The sequence below is a fragment of the Patella vulgata genome, chromosome 4 (genome assembly GCF_932274485.2).
Source record: "Patella vulgata chromosome 4, xgPatVulg1.2, whole genome shotgun sequence".
NCBI classification, from domain to species: Eukaryota; Metazoa; Mollusca; class Gastropoda; family Patellidae; genus Patella; species Patella vulgata.
The window spans coordinates 31,583,082-31,602,613 of NC_065882.2; the positions used below are offsets into that span (position 1 = coordinate 31,583,082).

Genomic DNA, 19,532 nt, shown 5'->3' on the forward strand with positions numbered 1-19,532 from the left:
ACACTTCCTGTCTGATTCCTGAAAGCCGGTTCAGTGCTGTTTGCAGGTCTAGTTATTATTATTTTTTTCCGCGGGAGTCTATTTCTCCATGATCGAAAACAGATATCGATCTGGAACCATATTTTTCTATTGGGAAACCATGTGGTGGCTACTTGACAAAATTTTTCAATTTCGAACATTCATCTATGGCTTTTGTCGTTCGAATTTTGAAAATACGTTGTCTACATGACAATTTTTGTTATTTTTCAAAATTTCCAAATTTGACCTACATTTTTGGATACCTGAACACCATCCGATTCCAGAAATATAAGTTTCATTCCGCGTTATCGCCCTTTATTTTTTGATTTTTTTCGAATTTTCTGCCCATTTCCCAACCCTAATATTTTTGGGAAAAGATAAATCGATATTTCTGAAAGTCCTGGAACATAAAGCTATATAGTCAGACCGCTGCATAAAGCAATTTCAACAACGATCCGGTAACAGGAAGTAGTCGAAATAATGATAGATATTTCGAACAAAAACGCCATAAATGGGTGTTTGGGGGAAAAACTTGATTTCTCCGTCCAGTATCAATGGATTAAACGAATTAAGCTTTTGTTGAGTGGCCTGAGGAATGGACTGTCGTATGATGCCCAATTTATATGGATACTATGACCAAGCAGCAAAATATGACAAGCTGAAAATCAAGTATTTTCTGATTTGGAGCGTTTTTGGACGCCTATATCTCGAAAACTGCTCCAAGGATTTTTCTTAAACCTTCCCTATCGAGAGTCCCTCTGGTAGTCTTGTGCATGAATCCATCCAATAAGACATTGAAATGTCTGGAATAAGTAAAATAACGTACTGAAAATCGAAAAAAGTTGAAAAATCGTGAAATTTTTTCGAATTTTCTGCCCATTTTCCAACCCTTATATTTTTTTGAAAGCATCAATCGATCTTTCTGAAACTCCAGGATCGTAAAGCCATATTGTCAGACCGTTGGATAAAGCCGATCCGTTAACCGGAAGTAGTCGAAATAATGCTCGATATTTTGAAGAAAAAAAAAGCAAAACGGTTTGCTTTTGGAAAAAACGGGATTTCTCCGTCCAATTTCGACGGATTAAACAAATTAATGTATTGTTGGGTAGCACGATGATTGGACTGTCGTATGATAACAAATTTATAAGGATACTATGACCAAGCAGCAAACTATGGCACGCTGAAAATCAAGTATTTTCTGATTTGGAGCTTTTTTGGAGGCCTTTATCTCAAAAACTGCTCCAAAGATTTTTCTTAAACTTTCTCTATCGAGAGTCCTCTCGGTAGTCCTGTGCATGAAACCATCCAATAAGAATTTGAAACGTCTGGAATAGGATAAAAAAGAGACTGAAAATTGAAAAGATAGGTTGCCAGGCAACTAAACATACGCCCACAGAGCTGGAAGATATTGGTAAAATCAAATATCGCGATATTTCCCCAAAAAAACGACGATATATCACTATATCGCGATATTTTAGTTTTATTATAAAAAGCTAACGATATATCGCGATATATCATAATATCCCGATATTTTAGTTTTATTATAAAAGATGTGATTATATAAGTGTTAAAAACAGGTCATTCCCTCCAGCCTCTCCCCTCTCTTGAAGTTCGGCATATTCAATTGGGCGATGTATTTTTAAATGAACATACAAGTTGCTGGTGATGCCGCCTTTTGCAGCTACACGACGCTTGCAAAATCTACATAAAACTTTCGTTTGCACTTCGTCGTTCTCATCAAAACCCAAGTAGAGCCATATACGACTCGTGCAATGTTTTTTAGGCTTTATTACTACTGAGTACTGTTCGATCAGCTTGAGCTTCACAATGTTCTGCCATCTTTCAAAATGTTGAATAACATGTGGGTATGAGTAGACTCAAAGAACCAGACGTAATTTATCCTATTCGGTACACTACAACGGCACATAACTCTGGAGTTTGTCTAAATCTCGAATATCTAGACGCAATTTAGTTTTATTTACAAATAACATTTTACTTTTATTTAAATCGGCTTCAGTTTAAAAATTCGCAAAAAGAACCCACCCAAACACACACACAAAATGATAGTTAACTAACAAACGGCATCATACATTAAATGATAATAACTGTTTCCCAACAGTGCCAATGATAAATCGACCGAAGACGGCGAAGAGAAGATATTATGCCATGACTTACTTGGATGGTTGTTCGAGTGTTGCACAGCATTAGCGACGGGTTTGACATTATAATGACAAATTCCAACGGCAAGAGGGGAATGCCTTTATAAATTAAATAATAATTTTTCAATTATGAATTTATTTATCAAGTTTAATAATCGAGAAATCTACTAGACTAGTCATGTATTTAGTAGGCATTGTCATATTCAAGTGACAAGTCATATCCAAGTCATCGATCGTAAATTGTTCAATCCCATGCCAAATGCAGCACATAATATCGTGATTATATCGTGTAAAATACCGGTATATTGATAGAAAAACACACAATACGATATATCATTATATCGTGATTTTTTAGGTGGTTTATAAAAGATCGGAATTCAAATTTTAATATCATGATTTATAGAATTACCTAAAATATCGTCCCGCCCTTCAGATGACATTATAATTTTCGTCGTTTGAGGGTTCACAAGGTTCTAAAAACTAAAACAAGGGCTGTAACTCTGGAAGTAATCTACAGAAATTGTTGAAATTTGACAGACTTTTTCGTTTCACTAATTCAAATAATACATATCAATTTCATACAGATCGGATAATAACTTTTGTCGTTAGAGCAGAAACAAGGTACAACAAAGTGAAACAAGGGCCATAACTCACGGCGTAATTAAAGGAAATTGCTGAAATTCAATATGATTCTTCGTTTCACTAATTTAAAATGATGCATATCAATTTCAAACAGATAGGATGATAACTGTTGTCTTTAGAGCGTTCACAAGATTCAATAAAGTGAAACAAGGGCCATAACTCTAGATGTAATTAACGGAAATTGCTGAAATTCAATAGGCTTCTTTGTTTTACTAATTTAAATGATGCATATAAATTTCATACAGATCAGTTGATAACTTTTGTCGTTAGAGCGTTCACAAGGTGCAACAAAGTGAAACAAGGGCCATAACTCCAGACGAAATTAACGGAAGTTATTGAAATTAAATAGGCTTCTTCATCTCAAGAATGCAAACAACATATATCAATTTCAAAACAATCAGATGATAAATGTAGTCTGGAGAGTGTTCACAAGAAATTGTGGACGACGGACCGACAGACGGACTGACGGGGGCGGCAGCAATATACGACCATATTTCCATGTGGGCGTATAAAAAGTCCAAAAATCGTGATATTTTGGAAAATTCTTTATTATTTGTTTATTTGAACAGATTTTCAAAAAAAAGTTATAAATTGAAAAACCTGACCTAATAGCGATTCTAACCATGTATAAGGCCACACAAAATAAATGTCTTGTTTCTCGGGCAACTGACAGCTGAAACTGTAGGGAGGGAGGGCGGTTTCTTTTTTTTTTTTACTCATTGATGGTGCAAAATAAAATTTGGCTATTGCTGAAAATTGTTGGGGCGGGAGGGCGGTCTTTCTTTTTTTTTTTTTTAAATGAGAAAGTCATTACTTGTTTACGTTTTTGCTTTCCGTTATATTCAACTTTATTGTACATACTTAAAACATAAACCCAAAATCAAGTCTACTAAAACACTGAGACTGAACACTGACTGAAAGGAAAATAATTTTCCATATTTAATTCACATAATTGAAATTGGTTTAAAATAAAATTCCATACGACTATGTAATAGCCCTCCATAAAGACAACAATATTTTTAAAAACTAAGCCTCTTTCACCAGGTGTATCAAAAATAATAATCATGGTAAACAGTATTTAAAACTAAATCTAGTATCGCCGGTTTATTTATAATTATTTATCGAATTCCAACCAATGCATGTCACACCGTGTCATCGGTATTGGAGATTGCCGGAAATACTGTTTCTTGGGATATTCGGTGTGTTTCTCAGGATATTCGGTGTTCTATCCGGTGTTTATATTGAATGACTATTTAAATCTAACTAACAACTGGTCAGTAAACCCATCAAATCAGTAATCCAATTATTATTTTCCGGATTATCGAAACTACCGTAAATGTGCTAATAATGACCCAGATTCTAAGGTATGCATTATGACGACTATCGTCATCGTATCGTATTCTTAGCTATAATTAATTAACCTGTTCTACGGTTCATTATTTTATCAATAGGATTTTCCAAACAAGGACCGACTGAAGCCGGCAATAATGAGCCGATTACGATCGAATGATTGAAATATTGTCGCCAATGACTTTTAACACGAATCAAATTCTAGTTTATCAGGGGAGGTAATTAATATCACGTGATACAAAATGGAGGTTCTTTCGATATCAATAAAAAAGGCAAATCTGCCAAACTTCGCCATTGTTCGGATAAAAAAGACAGCATGTTCATCTGAATCAGTTTTAATACATTTGAATAGATATACATGTATGGCGGATGTAGGTACATGCGGGATATTTTTTTTACGACTTGCTTGTCGATGTGCGGGCGGGCGTTACATATTTATTTTTTTTCATCAAGACTAATAAATAGACTGCACGCGCAACCAATTTTGCGTGCGGGCGGTGCCCGAGAAACAAGTTATTTTATTTGTCTTGCCTAATAATATGTAGTCAGTTATTGAAATTTAATTTTCGATATTTTGACATTTTTGCATTTTTGGCACTTCTGAACATAGGATTTCTCAGGGGGATTTTATCTGATCGGTTAATTTAGTATATCATTATAACGCCCTGTGCCCATTCAAGTTCCAAAACCGGATGTTAAAACTACCTGACAATGATTCCTATACCGGAAGTAGTTTAAAAAAGGTAAAAAAAAATTTTAAAAATGGCGCTCTTGTTAAAAACTTGAATTCTCCGTCAGATATTAGCGGACCAAAACAATTAAAGTGTCGTCGGATAGTCCCATGAATAGACTATCTTATGACATCTAAATGATAAAAATTCGATGGTTAGGAAATAAATTATGGTACGCGGAAAATCTAGTATTTTCCGTTTTGGTGCATTCTAAGACCCCTTTTTCTCGAAAACAACGCCAACGATTTTTCTTAAACTTTTCTTAATCAGAGTCCTATCGGTGGTCTATCGTGTGAATCCAAAAATAAAAGCATTGAAATAATATAGGTGGTCCAAAAATGGCCTCAATCTTTGAAAAAAGTTGAAAAATAGTGAAATTATTGAAAATGCTCTTTTATTTATCTTTTTCTCAAAAACTACTAAATGGATGTTTCTAACACTTTTGGCACAGAAAGTTAAGTATCTATACAACTTGTTAAAGCTATCCCGACAATGATCCAAAAACCGGAAGTAGTCGAAAAAATATCCGATATTTTGAAAAAAATGCAAAAAAATGAAGATTTTTTGCCAAAATCGTGATTTCACCTTTGGATTTCACCGAATCTAAACAAATAAAGTCTCATTGGATAGCCCAAATAATGGACGTTCTTATGACATTCAAATGATACAAATTCGATGTGTAAGGCAATAGATTATGGGACACTGAAAATCTAGAATTTTCCTTTTTAGAGCCTATTCACGTGCTTTTATCACGAAAACTACTCTAAATTTGTTTCTTAAACTTTGGTTACTTAGGGTCCTAACGGTGGTTTAGGGTGTGAATGCAAATCTAAAAGGGTCAATATAGCATAAACGGTCCAAAAAGGGCCCCAATCTTTGGAAAAAAGTAAAAAAATCGCTATATGATTGATATTAATGATAACGCTTGTAACGGTATAAGGGAGGTAACTAATCCTAACAAATTGGACTCAGACTAGCAATTATTTGCTAAATATTGTTACATATCCGATATTTTGAGAAACAAAACCAGTAAAAGATTGGTACTCTGGCGAAAATCGAGATTTCTCCGTCGGGTGTCATTGAATCAAAACAAGTAAATTATCGTTTGGTAGCTAGATGGATGCAGAACACTATTAATTTTGCATATCTCGGTAGTGCTAGTTATTTTTAGATATATTTTTTTCCCTCCATTTATGGCATATTGTTTGCCTATCTGTATTGACATTTTGGTGTAGAATTGATGAAGAGGTATTGAATATCTATGTTCTCCCTGATTTGGTGTCCGTCTCGTTTCTTTTTTGCCATTTTGATTGCCTATCTATATTGACATTTGGGTGTAGAATTGATGAAGAGGTATTGAATTTCTATTTTCTGCCTGGTTTGAGACTTTTATGGCGTAATAATACACCAAATCGAGAAGCGTTGTTTTGTTTTTGCACTTACACGGTCATGATAATCTGTCCCCAGTCTGCTATGAATATCAGTGAATTGAAATTTTGGTGGTCAACCCTTATACAAATTCAGTACTCTGATGATCCCATAATGTCATACTAGCTGTGCTGTAAAGGGAAGTTCTCGACGAAATTTAGGGAATGGGCTACTGCATGTAGAACACCAGTGATTCAACATTGGAGGAATTAATAGTGGTCTGCCTCCAAATATATTGGATAATCAACCATCTAAAAAAACAAAACAACTCCCAGTTAGGCATGGGCAAGGGAACTTTTCGTGAAATATTGACAACCGTCTTAAACCCCTTCTGTATGTTGAAGATTAGGGATTTGTGGGTGTCGGAGACTACGCAACTTCATGCAATGACAGACCATTGTTATTTCATGTGTATAATAGCTAATCGTGAAAATCTATTTCTTATACCGACTTGGCTGATGAAGAAATGTGGTTTAACATCCATCGACACAAAATATGTCATTTTGGGCATAACTTATGGTTAAACTTCATTTCAGTAATATGCTTGTGCATTGGGGTCTTTACCATGGGGGGGAAACCAGGCGACCCTATGCCCTGGTCACGTAGAGCAGGGTTCTGGATTTCACAGCACTTTGACTTCGTGACAGAAACTTTCGCAGTGGGAGGAAACCCAGGAGATTGGACAGGCCCTAGTCCTTGTCATGTATAATCTATGACACATCCACACCAATCGATTCAATGATAGACCTCATGATGGAATACGGATGTGTTAACCATTTGGTCACCCCACCCCTCCTTAAAATATGTGACTGGCACTCCCACAGCTGCTTAGGTAGAAAATGGCATCAAAGTGGTGCACATTACCAGAAATAGATAATCAATTTAGAAAATTGTGGTATGAAGGATTTTTGCCCGGACAGCAGCGCAATAGGGAACTTCTTTAGTATTCCAATTGTTTTGGGTTGTGTTACGTGCAAGCAAATGTGTACATAGGACCTAGGTTTCTCATCCCCTCTGACTATATGTTGTCCTTTGTCAGGCCATCCATCATCCTTAGACTTTTCACAAGGGAAGAACCAAGCTGGAAAATCTGATAATTTCTCGACTAATATGGGGATTGACTATTGAATCTAGAGGTTAGCGAGTTGTGGTCTAGGGTGTGCATCCAAATGTAAAAGACTTGAAATGATATAAATGGTCCAAAAAGAGCCTCAAACTTTGGAAAAAAAAATTAAAAATCGTTAAATTACTGAAAATGCTCTTCTATTTTTCTTTTTATTCAAAATTGCTCAATGGATGTTTCTGAATCTTCTGGTACAGGAAGTTAAAGGCCAACGTCACGTTTTAAAACTATCCAGAAATTGATACGTAAACCGGAAGTAGTTGATACGATATACAATATTTTGAAAAAATGCGTAAAAATAAAGATAAACGCCAAAAGTTATCATCCGATCTTTCTGAAATTTATATGCATTATTTAGATTACTGAAACGAAGAAGCCTATTGAATTTCAACAATTTCTGTTTATTACGTCTAGAGTTATGGCCCTTGTTTCACTTTATTGTCCCCCGCCTTTCGAAGAAAGCAGGGGACTATTAAAATGGGTTCGTCCGTCTGTCTGTCTGTCTGTCTGTCTGTCTGTCGGTCCGTCGGTCCGTCCGTCCGTCCGTCCGTCCGTCTGTCCGTCACACTTTTTGGGACACAATAACTCTCTTCCTAATTGAGCTAGAATGTTCAAACTTGGTGTATGTGTTTATTAGGTCAATGCCTTGATGGAGTTCGAAGATGAGCATTTTCCGCTTAGGGTAAGCAGAGATAAGCAATTTGATTGGTTGATGCTTTGGGACACGATAACTCTCTTCCTAATTGGGCTAGAATGTTCAAACTTGGTGTATGTGTTGATTAGGTCAATGCCTTGATGGAGTTCGAAGATGAGCATTTTCCGCTTAGGGTAAGCAGAGATAAGCAATTTGATTGGTTGATGCTTTGGGACACGATAACTTTTAATTGAGCTAGAATGTTCAAACTTGGTGTATGTGTTTATTAGGTCAATGCCTTGATGGAGTTCGAAGATGAGCATTTTCCGCTTAGGGTAAGCAGAGATAAGCAATTTGATTGGTTGATACTTTGGGGCACGATAACTCTCTTCCTAATTGAGCTAGAATGTTCAAACTTGGTGTATGTGTTGATTAGGTCAATGCCTTGATGAAGTTCGAAGATGAGCATTTTCCGCTTAGGGTAAGCAGAGATAAGCAATTTGATTGGTTGATGCTTTGGGACACGATAACTTTAGTTCTAATTAAGTGAGATTGATGAAACTTGGTGTATAGTTTCATTACAGTAATACCTTGACTAAGTTTGATAATGAGCATTTTCTGCTCAGGGTAAGCAGAGCGATACGCAATTTGATTGGTCGAGACTTTGGAAAACAATATAGTTTATGCTTTAGTTCTTGAAGAAGCTTTCCAATGTATTACCCCTGTAATTCCTCCTCTTTTATCTGTACAATATTTTCGAAAAAAATGAAACGAAATCCACTTATGTATACATTTAGGTTACATTATAGCCTACATGTCCCGACTCAACTTGCCACATTACATGTCATAATATTATAACCAGGTATTGATAAAAGCATCAATTGAGCAATTCCAATACAATCCAATACAATGAATATAGGCAAGGTAAATAAACAAATAAATGGAAAAAACAAATTGAAAAAGAAACTATTATAAATTAATTAAATATGTAGTATGCAATAATGAATTGACATTTAATGACAGAAAGAAAACAGTGAACTTTGCACAACTTGCAGCAAGATGGAAAATAGACCCGTTGATACAACCAAACTCTAGATCTGTAGGCATAGAGCATGTTTTCCCCTTAATATGCTATAATTATTCCATCAAAAACATTGTATGCTTAGACTATAAGTAAAGATATACTGTTTGATTGTTCAATACTTTGTAAAAGATAATTTGTGATAAATTTATATGTGTCCTCTAATTATTTTCCTATTTCGGCGGGGGACATCAGCCTCACTGTTGGCTTGTTGAACCTTGTGATTGCTCCAACGCCAAAAGTTATCATTCGATATTTGTGAAATTTACATGCATTATTTAAACTGGTGAAACGAAGAAGCCTATTGAATTTCAGCAATTTCCGTTTATTATGTCTAGAGTTATGGCCCTTGTTTCACTTTATTGAACCATGTGAACGCTCCAACGTCAAAAGTTATCATCCCATCTTTCTGAAATTTATATGCATTATTAAGGTTAGTGAAACGAAGAAGCCTATTGAATTTCAGCAATTTCCGTTTATTACGTCTAGAGTTATGGTCCTTGTTTCACTTTATTGATCCTTGTGAACGCTACAACGCCAAAAGTTATCATCCGATCTTTGTGAAATTTATATGCATTATTTAGATTAGTGAAACGGAGAAGCCTATTGAATTTCAGCAATTTCCATTTATTACGTCTAGAGTTATGGCCCTTGTTTCACTTTATTGATCCTTGTGAACGCTCTAACACAAAAAGTTATCACCCGATCTTTGTGAAATTTATATGCATGATTTAAATTAGTGAAACGAAAAAGCCTATTGGATATCAGCAATTTACTTCTAGAGTTATTGCCCTTGTTTAACCTTGATAATGCTCGATTGATGATAGTTATCATCCGATATGTATGAAATTTATATGCATCATTTAAATTTGTGAAACAGGTCTATTGAATTTCAGCAATTTCTGTCAATAATTTCTAGAGTTATGGAGATTGTGAACGTTTCAATGACAAAAGTGATCATGTGACCTGTATGAAATTTATATGCATTATTTAAATTAGTAAAACAAAAAAGCGTGTCAAATTTCAACAATTTCTGTAGATTACTTCCAGAGTTGAGACCCTTGTTTCAGTTTGTAGAACCTTGTAAACCCTCAAACGACAAAATTTATAATCTGATCTGTATGGAACTGTCTTGTAAAGGCCCCCAATTACATACAAAGGAATAAATATGCGACAACCCTTGTCGACCGCTCGGACGATTTAGCTGCTGTGGGCGTATGTTTTGTTGCCTGGCAACCTATCTTTTATTAATGAATATTTTTATGTATTTTACCTAGGGTTAAAGAGTCATCTGATTTGGCCAAAAATGGCAACATTTTTTGTCACCATATTTTACCTTGGCCCCCATTGGCTAATTCAGTTTTTCAGTCCTGGATTAATTATTTATTGTTCGATTTGTATAAAACAAAGTTCATATGTTCCGTGTTCCAAAATGTCATGTTACCGGTACATTTTCCTTTCGGCAATGGAAGTGACGTAAATTTAGAAAAACTGCAATTTTGACAGTTCGGTACAACTTTTTGAAAGCAAATATTATTTTTTTCAAATCTGGTATGACTGAAAGGGTGTGCCCTGTTAAGGCGAAGAAATCATCGCGCTCAGTTTTTTTGGTTTTTTTTATTTCGTTTTCGGATCTTTTCGATTTAAAGGTCTAAAAGGGTGAAAAAATGAGCTACTCAAAACCTATTCAGGCTTTTCATATTTTAAAATATTTCTTCGCAACTTTCATAAACTAGTACGAAGAGAATGTATGTGAAAATTAGTTTGTAATATGAGCAGTTGCCGAGAAATGGGCAATTTTGCATGAGTCACTTTTTACGCTAGTTTGCCTGTAAAAGATTCAATTATTATTGGATTTTCATAAAAGTGACACCATTTGATGGTAATGTCAATTTTAACTAGGTCAAACCAATTTAATATTTTCAATGTCACCGGAAATGACATAATTAATTTGGGCAAAAATTGTATTTATAGCCTTCAAAACCAGTAATTTATTCAAATGAGTCGTATTTGTTATTTTTTTAAAATTTTGATATTTATTTCAAATCAACTAATAGAATAAACCCATACGATCACATAGATATCACAAAATGGTTTCTACCTTGTTCAGTTGCGGAGAAATAGACGATTTTCAACTGGTAACTTTTCAAGGTTTTTGGTCCATAAAAGTGTCAATTATTATAAGATTTTCATAAAATTTCCAGTGTGTGATACCTAATGCCATTTACGATTTCATACAAGTAATTTAACACTTTTACTGTCACTGGAAGTAACGTCATTTTGGCAAAAACTGTATTTTTAACCTTCAAAACAGATATTTTATTCAAATGATTTGTAACGTTTTTAAAATTATATTTGATTCCAATCAACAAATAGAATGAACCCATACAACCATACAGATACCACAAAATGGTGTCTAACTTGTACGGTTACAGAAAAATAGACGATTTTCCACAAGTCACTTTTCAAGGTTTTTGGTCTATAAAAGTGGCAATTATTATTCGATTTAAATAAAATTTTCACCATGTGATGGCTTATGCAATTTCTGATTTCATAAAACTAATTGAGCATTTTCATTATCACCGGAAGTACTGTACACTTACATGTAATAAATGTATAAAATGAATTGATATTGCTGGATTTGGTTGATTCTGCGTCTATTTTATTTGATGTGGGCAATGCTTATGTGGAAACATGTTTAATGTTTTCATTGGTACCATATGTTTAAGGGTAACGTGGCATCGGTGAAACCCGTCATTACTGCATCGCAGTTCTAGTTACTCTTGCAAAATAATTTAGAAGAGTTTTTTACGGGAGCTTTTTTCTCATTTTTGGCATTGGCAGGAGTTTTTTTTATGGCTCCCATACCATTTTGTAAACGTGAATGACTGACTGTGTATAAATTTGAAGTCAATCGGATATTAACTAAACTAGAGCGTCCAAAAGCAATTGTGGACGCCGGACGGACGGGGGCGACAACAATATACGACCACATTATACGATCGAATTTGGAATGAGCCTTCTGGGCTTTCGTAGGCCCAGGCATCAGATAGGTAAACTAGCACTAATTAGTTTTGTAAAATTACAATTTATTTAAATTCAAATTTGTTTAATTGAGGGGGGGGGGGCTGCCAATTTGCTATTTGATTGGTAAGACATGAATTTGGAATTTGTAATGAGCCTTCTGGGCTTTCGTGCATATCAGCAGGATTTATTTATTCTTCTTTTTTTTTTTAGAGTTCTGAAACTTTCCATTAAATACAATTTGGGTTGGAAAATTCAAAATGGCAGCACTCCTCCAATTATGGCAGGAAAATTTTGAAACTCTGTAGTGATCATATGGGGCCCTAATGGAAACATATAACACATAGCCTGGTTGGATTACTCAAAAAAGTTGTAAAGTGGAACACTCTACTGAGTATATCTGTTCATAACACTGAGAAGTAGTAAGAGTGAGATTTGTATGTTTAGGGCATAGATATCTCCCGATTTTGGTAAATTTCTATGAATATCGGTAAAATTCTAATTATCGTAACAAATCTAATACGAAGAGGCTAAAATCTGTAGGTACGGTGTGTTAATTAACAGGGGTGAGAAATTGACTGAGTGGTGATATAATTATCGCTAGGGGTGAAAATCTCGGCGACGGTGTGTTTTCTGTACCGGTGTGTTAATTAACGAACGGGTTAAAAACGACTGACACGGTGTGTATTCTTTGTTTGGTGAGTTTTCTCGAAAGCGTGTTATAACTGCACCAAAGGTGTTTTATCAAGGACCAACAGGCTTTATCTGACGCGTAGGTGTTAAAACCAATCTACCGTGTGAAATCTTGTTCGACAGTGTTTTACGCAGATCGGTCTTTGTTAAGTGTAGGTCTTTATACATGGATTTATACGTCCTGTAGTTACATTTGTTCGTTCTTATACGTATTTCATTTCTTGGTGAATTCTACGTGTTTTATACTTCGTACCATAGTCCGGCTGCAATTATTTATATATTTGTCTTTTTGTGGGTTTAATTTGTTTATATATTATCGTGCGTACCACTGAAGTATAAATGAACGTTATTTACAGATAACCGGACCAGCCTCCATTGATATCAGACTAACGAATCTGTTTCGAAAAGCAAGTTTATAAATATAAAATTGAGCAATTGATGAAAAACTATTGGTTTCGTCATGTCTATATTTACTACACGTGGGCGTTTTAATGCATAAATGTATTTTTTCTTACCTTGGTTGTAAAAAGGACTATCCAAGAAAAATTTAATTTCCACATATATAACAAATGATAATTCACATATCAAATAACACTAATGCAAATAGGGACATGCGCCGGCGGTGATATTGTCCATTGACCTTCGACTTAATATGGAAATAGAGGCTTTACAAGAACAGCTAAATTTAAACACTTGTTAATATTTCTATTGTTGACGATTGTATGAAATAGCTTTATTATTTTTCTCCCGGTACTAATAAACTACGGGTCGAGTGGATCCAATTTTTATTATGTGATTTATCAACGTGATGACAGATCGAGAGCACGGGCTCCATGTGTCTATTTATAAAAGCATGCAATCACCTTTGGAGTTCGCTTCCAGTCTAAAACGACTTTAAAATCTCTTTTGTTATTTCGGTCGCTTTATTTGAAAAGATTTTCATAATATGCCGTAGTAATTTGTGATTTTGTTTTGATTGTAATTTCGAAATCTAAATATTTAATATTTATTCTTGGGTACGGGTTTAGAATAGTGTTATAGTATGATTTATTGTTAAAGATCTGTTAATTCTGAAACAACAATTTATTGCTGTAGTGATCAATTTCAACATTTTCACTATACAAGTATTCTAAAGTCATAGTTTTAAACTTTAAGGTTTACAATATTTCCAGCCATATATTATGCTAAATTGAGTCCCACGTCATAAAAGTCTTCCACTTTTAGAACCGTGCACAGCACACATTATGTCCAGAATTTGACGTTTTAACAGCTTAATTATTAAATTTGATAAAGAAAACTATTTCAGAACAACAATAATTTCTTATACACCTTTGATGTAATTAATTACGGTTTTGAAATAGGATACACAACACATCTATATTAATTTACAGGGTCATAATTTGAATTTTAATAAACCAAGGTTCATTCAAGAAAATTATTGTTGTGTTCTGATAAATTAAGTGTACCTGGGCCCTGTTTTTCGAAATCTTAACTAAGATAAAACACATTCACTAAAATTGTTGAGCTGGGGCAATAATTAATTTATTGCCCCTAATAAAGTCTGGCAATTAACAGTTGTTATATAACATCTAGGTCAACGGTGATCCAAGTTGGTGTTCAGCGAAGCGTACTTCCTGCTCTGATGGCAGTTTATGTTGTAATATTATGTGACTTGGAAATACGTTTAATAATTTAACAAATTCAAGAAGAAGAAGAAGAACCAAAGGCATCAAATTTTCGCATACATGTATTTCCAATACGACAATTTTTTTGTTTTGAAATATACTGTAGAAAAATAACTTAGTCCTCTAACTTAAGTACCACATGATAATAATGTAATAGTTAGTATTTTATTGTATTTAAATCTTATAATCCCTCTTGTTGTTTTCAAGTACCATGAATGTATCAGAATCGAAATCCCAGATAGGATATAAATTTTGATATTATATGTAAGATATGCTTACAATTATACTCAGTTTTGATATTATTTGTAAGATATGCTTACAATTATACTCATACATCACTTTAGAGAATTTTGGCGCTGGTAAATGTAGCAAATGGTGGACCACCTTATTCTCACTCGATAATCATCGCTATTTGATTCATTCTTGCATTTCCCATCAATGGTGATAGTACAATTTGAAATAATAATATCCGATTAGTCATGTTTGTATATTTTACAAGCCGTATGAAGCCACGGTTTAACTATTAAAATAATTGATTCTCTTCGAAAAGAATTGACGGCCATTTTGAATATTTCCTTCTAGCTCACTCTTAAATTCCACTTGTTGACCATGTTTCTTTTGAATCGCCCTAATATTACACAAAATGTCATTATTGGAGCAGAGCTAATACGCATCGAAGGGAATGCTTCGGCCCATATCAACTGCCAATTAAAGAAAAAATAAATACAGCAAATAATTTATACGTCACAATTTAATTAAAACGTTTTATATATGAAGGCATATGCATATATCAATAATGTAATAATAAATAATGGTATTGCTTGTACATTTGTCTTGTCTATTTTTCTTGTGTGTTTGAACATTTCTCTGACTATAATATAATCACTTGGGCTGGGTTTTTATTCATTTGAGATACTAACCGAAATTTCCTATGAGAAAAAAAATAAATTGTATACATGTTGATAAAATATCAAGCTTTATTCAAATGAGATGATATAGAAGTAAAACATACATTTATGTCATTGCAATAAGACCAACACTGAATAGACCACAGTATGTCATTCTTGAATTAAGTGTAACAGGTAAAAAGAGTCACACTCCATCCAACTATTTCAGCAAATCCATTAACAGTGTCGCCTTTCGGTCTGAGATCAAAGGGGGTCTGAGATCAAAGGGCAATATTTCGTGTGAAAAGCGTGCTCTCCGGATAGTATAAATTCTATAATAAGGATGAGACTGAATCTTGTCTGCGATATCACCTCGGTGGAAGCGGACGTAAAATACAACTAACTAACAACAACTGAGACTGAATCCACTGTACCTGTGCTTTATCCAATCGCAAACGATGGGAATATTAAGTGATGTGTTTAAATTTAGCTGGTTCTCGTAAAACCCATATTTCCATAGGTCGCGATCGTAATAGGTCGGAATTGTGTATGCAAAGACAAGCTTGTTACACAAAGTGTGATGGAATCAGAGCATACCAGAAGATGTTCGACGATCAGCTCCACGTGTTGGAGGCGGACGTGAGTTCCTATTATTAGACATGATTAGTGTTATTTGGTATGTGATTTATCTATTGTTATACAGTGATGGAATTCTGTTTCCTTGGATAGCCCTATTTACGACCCAGGTAAGAAATACATTTATAAAATATAACGGTGACGAAACTTACAGGTTATCATTAATTGCGAGATTTTTTGTTTAAAATTGTGCTTTCAAAAAAGATTAGAGCATCTGATATCAATAGAGATTAGAATATATCGGATAATCAAATGAAGGTTTAGCGGGATATCGGTAATAACGATATTGCATGTGACTGATTTTAAGACACACGCATTAGTACGCACGATAATATATAACCAAATTAAACCCACAAAAAAGACAAATATATAAATAATTGCAGCCCGACTCTCGATCTGTCATCACGTTGATAAATCACATAATAAAAATTGGATCCACTCGACCCGTAGTTTATTAGTACCGGAAGAAAAATAATAAAGCTATTTCATACAATCGTCAACAATAGAAATATTAACAAGTGTTTAAATTTAGCTGTTCTTGTAAAGCCTCTATTTCCATATTAAGTCGAAGGTCAATGGACAATATCACCGCCGGCGCATGTCCCTATTTGCATTAGTGTTATTTGATATGTGAATTATCATTTGTTATATATGTGGAAATTAAATTTTTCTTGGATAGTCCTTTTTACAACCCGGGTAAGAAAAAATACATTTATGCATTAAAACGCCCACGTGTAGTAAATATAGACATGACGAAACCAATAGTTTTTCATCAATTGCTCAATTTTATATTTATAAACTTGCTTTTCGAAACAGATTCGTTAGTCTGATATCAATGAAGGCTGGTCCGGTTATCGGTAAATAACGTTCATTTATACTTCAGTGGTACGCACGATAATATATAAACAAATTAAACCCACAAAAAGACAAATATATAAATAATTGCAGCCCGACTATGGTACGAAGTATAAAACACGTAGTATTCACCAAGAAATGAAATACGTATAAGAACGAACAAATGTAACTACAGGACGTATAAATCCACGTATAAAGACCTACACTTAACAAAGACCGATCTGCGTAAAACACTGTCGAACAAGATTTCGCACGGTAGATTGGATTTAACACCTACGCGTCAGATAAAGCCTGTTGGTCCTTGATAAAACACCTTTGGTGCAGTTATAACACGCTTTCGAGAAAACTCACCAAACAAAGAATACACACCGTGTCAGTCGTTTTTAACCCGTTCGTTAATTAACACACCGGTACAGAAAACACACCGTCGCCGAGATTTTCACCCCTAGCGATAATTATATCACCACTCAGTCAATTTCTCACCCCTGTTAATTAACACACCGTACCTACAGATTTTAGCCTCTTCGTATTAGATTTGTTGCGATAATTAGAATTTTACCGATATTCATAGAAATTTACCAAAATCGGGAGATACCTATGCCCTAAGCGTACAAATCTCACTCTTACTACTTCTCAGTGTAAGGCGATTTAATTTACATGTATATTGGATAATGATTTACTTAGAATGTTCATCATGAGTTATGATCTGTAATTAATACTCATTTTACTCTTTCAGTTTATTGTGGTTTCATTAAAAGATGGTATGTTTACTAATGCCAATATTCTATTTAAAACTAAATTTGTTGATGGGGTATCAACAGTAAGTCGGCATATACAACAAACCATGAAACCTACAACAAATGCGTCGCTTCATACAGAGGAAGAAATAACTGTCAAACGAAGAAAAGAAGCTTTGTAGATATTTAGTAGCAAACTATATTTTCGTCAACATGTATTATAATATTATGTTATCTTTTATCATATGTAAACTTGATGTATATTAATATTATCTTTATCTTATCTTCATAACAACAACTTTATGGATTTATTACAAGGAATCTTTCAATAAACTACCTGATGTATATTTATCTTATCTTCATAATAACAACTTTATGGATTTATTACAAGGAATCTTTCAATAAACTAACAGGTATGTTTATACGCCCATATTTTCATGTGATGTACAATAATAAATAGAATATAACTAAAAAAAAAAACATTGTTTCATCAGTAAAAATACTTCAGGGCGAGAAGTCAGTTATGACATAGCAAGTTATGACATCTTAGGAATAGGGCCGCTAAGTCTTGTGACTATTTCTTTGGTAATCTACTTCCGGTGACATTCACTGAGCAATGGTGGAAAATACGATGCTTTGCAAGGCACTGAGTGTGAATCAATGAAGCGTTCGCGGCACCAATTACTTTCATTTTACAAAAGAAAAATAACAGATATTTTAGTTTGTTTATCAAGGTATGTAAATCAATTATGTAAACATATATCTTAATAAAATATTTCATATTAATCTCGAAATAGGAGCCCAAGCCTTGGTTTCACAGTTTTAGCCTTTTGCGACAGGTAGTGGTCTGAGATTTGTTTACAATAGCATGTGCCAACCAAAATTCAATTTTTGAGCTAGAGAGTTAGAAAAAAATCTGAGAATCGTTAATCTGTTTTTTTTCTATCCGCTCTGATGACGCCAAACATCAGTCTGTTGGACCTCCTGTGTGTAACTTTACTAGACAAAGGGAGAAGACGACCCGCCCTCTCTTCTCTCGACAGCGAATTTATAAGTGTGCTTTAAAGGCTCAATACCACTCTTGTTGTAACTGAATAATATGTCCCAATCTTTATTCTGGTCAACAAATTGTACTATTTTACAATATTCCAATTAATTGATGATACAAATTTCATTTAACACACCTAATTTAAAAAATTGGAAAAATTCAACCAAATGATTTGAAGAAGCCTGACGTAAAGCTTTTCAAATGTTACTTGGATTTAAAAATATTTTTGAACCCTCTGGACAAGTAAAATAGGATTTAATGGATAATTTACACAACAGGTAGGACACTAACACATCTAGTACTTAGAATAAGGCTATTTTTTATTTTCTGGAGCTGTCAACCCAGCAAGAGTGTTATTGTCCCTTTAAGAAACTTTTGGTATCCGAGGACCTTTTTATTTTGTGTAAAATAATTTAATTAAATCAACCTGTCTATAATATCATATTCATTGTATTGGACATTAAATCTTTAATAAACAACAACAAAGTGGATATCACCTCGGTGAAAACTGGCGTCAAATAAAGCTATTTCACACATAAAAGTGGAAGTAGATGTTAAAGTTGCAGTTTTATTTGGTAGCAGTTTTATCGTGAGACTTAGAAGATATTGTAGTGGAGACATGGGTGTACCAGGAGTCAGCATATTTCGTGGCAAGGGGGGGGGGGGTGTTTAAGAACTGACAGGATGGACAGTTGCTAGAAAGTGCAATAAGAACAAATAATCAGTAAGGATTAAGCCGATAATGTGTGACCCCCGTATTTTTGCGTCTCGTTGGTGGCACAAGAAAACTCACAGTCACAA

The 19,532-nt window shown here is 34.3% G+C and overlaps 1 protein-coding gene across 1 annotated transcript in view; it reads left to right on the forward strand.

Moving 5' to 3' along the window:
- The window catches only part of LOC130012447 (structural maintenance of chromosomes protein 2-like), a 140,051-nt gene extending 121,851 nt beyond the window's left edge, over positions 1 to 18,200 (forward strand). Inside the window, exon 10 of the mRNA XM_056100419.1 lies at positions 17,683 to 18,200. Within this exon, the coding sequence (XP_055956394.1) occupies positions 17,683 to 17,865 (183 nt within the window). The 3' untranslated portion in view covers positions 17,866 to 18,200. The remainder of the gene's footprint in view (positions 1 to 17,682) is intronic.
- The last annotated feature ends 1,332 nt before the right edge of the window (positions 18,201 to 19,532 follow it).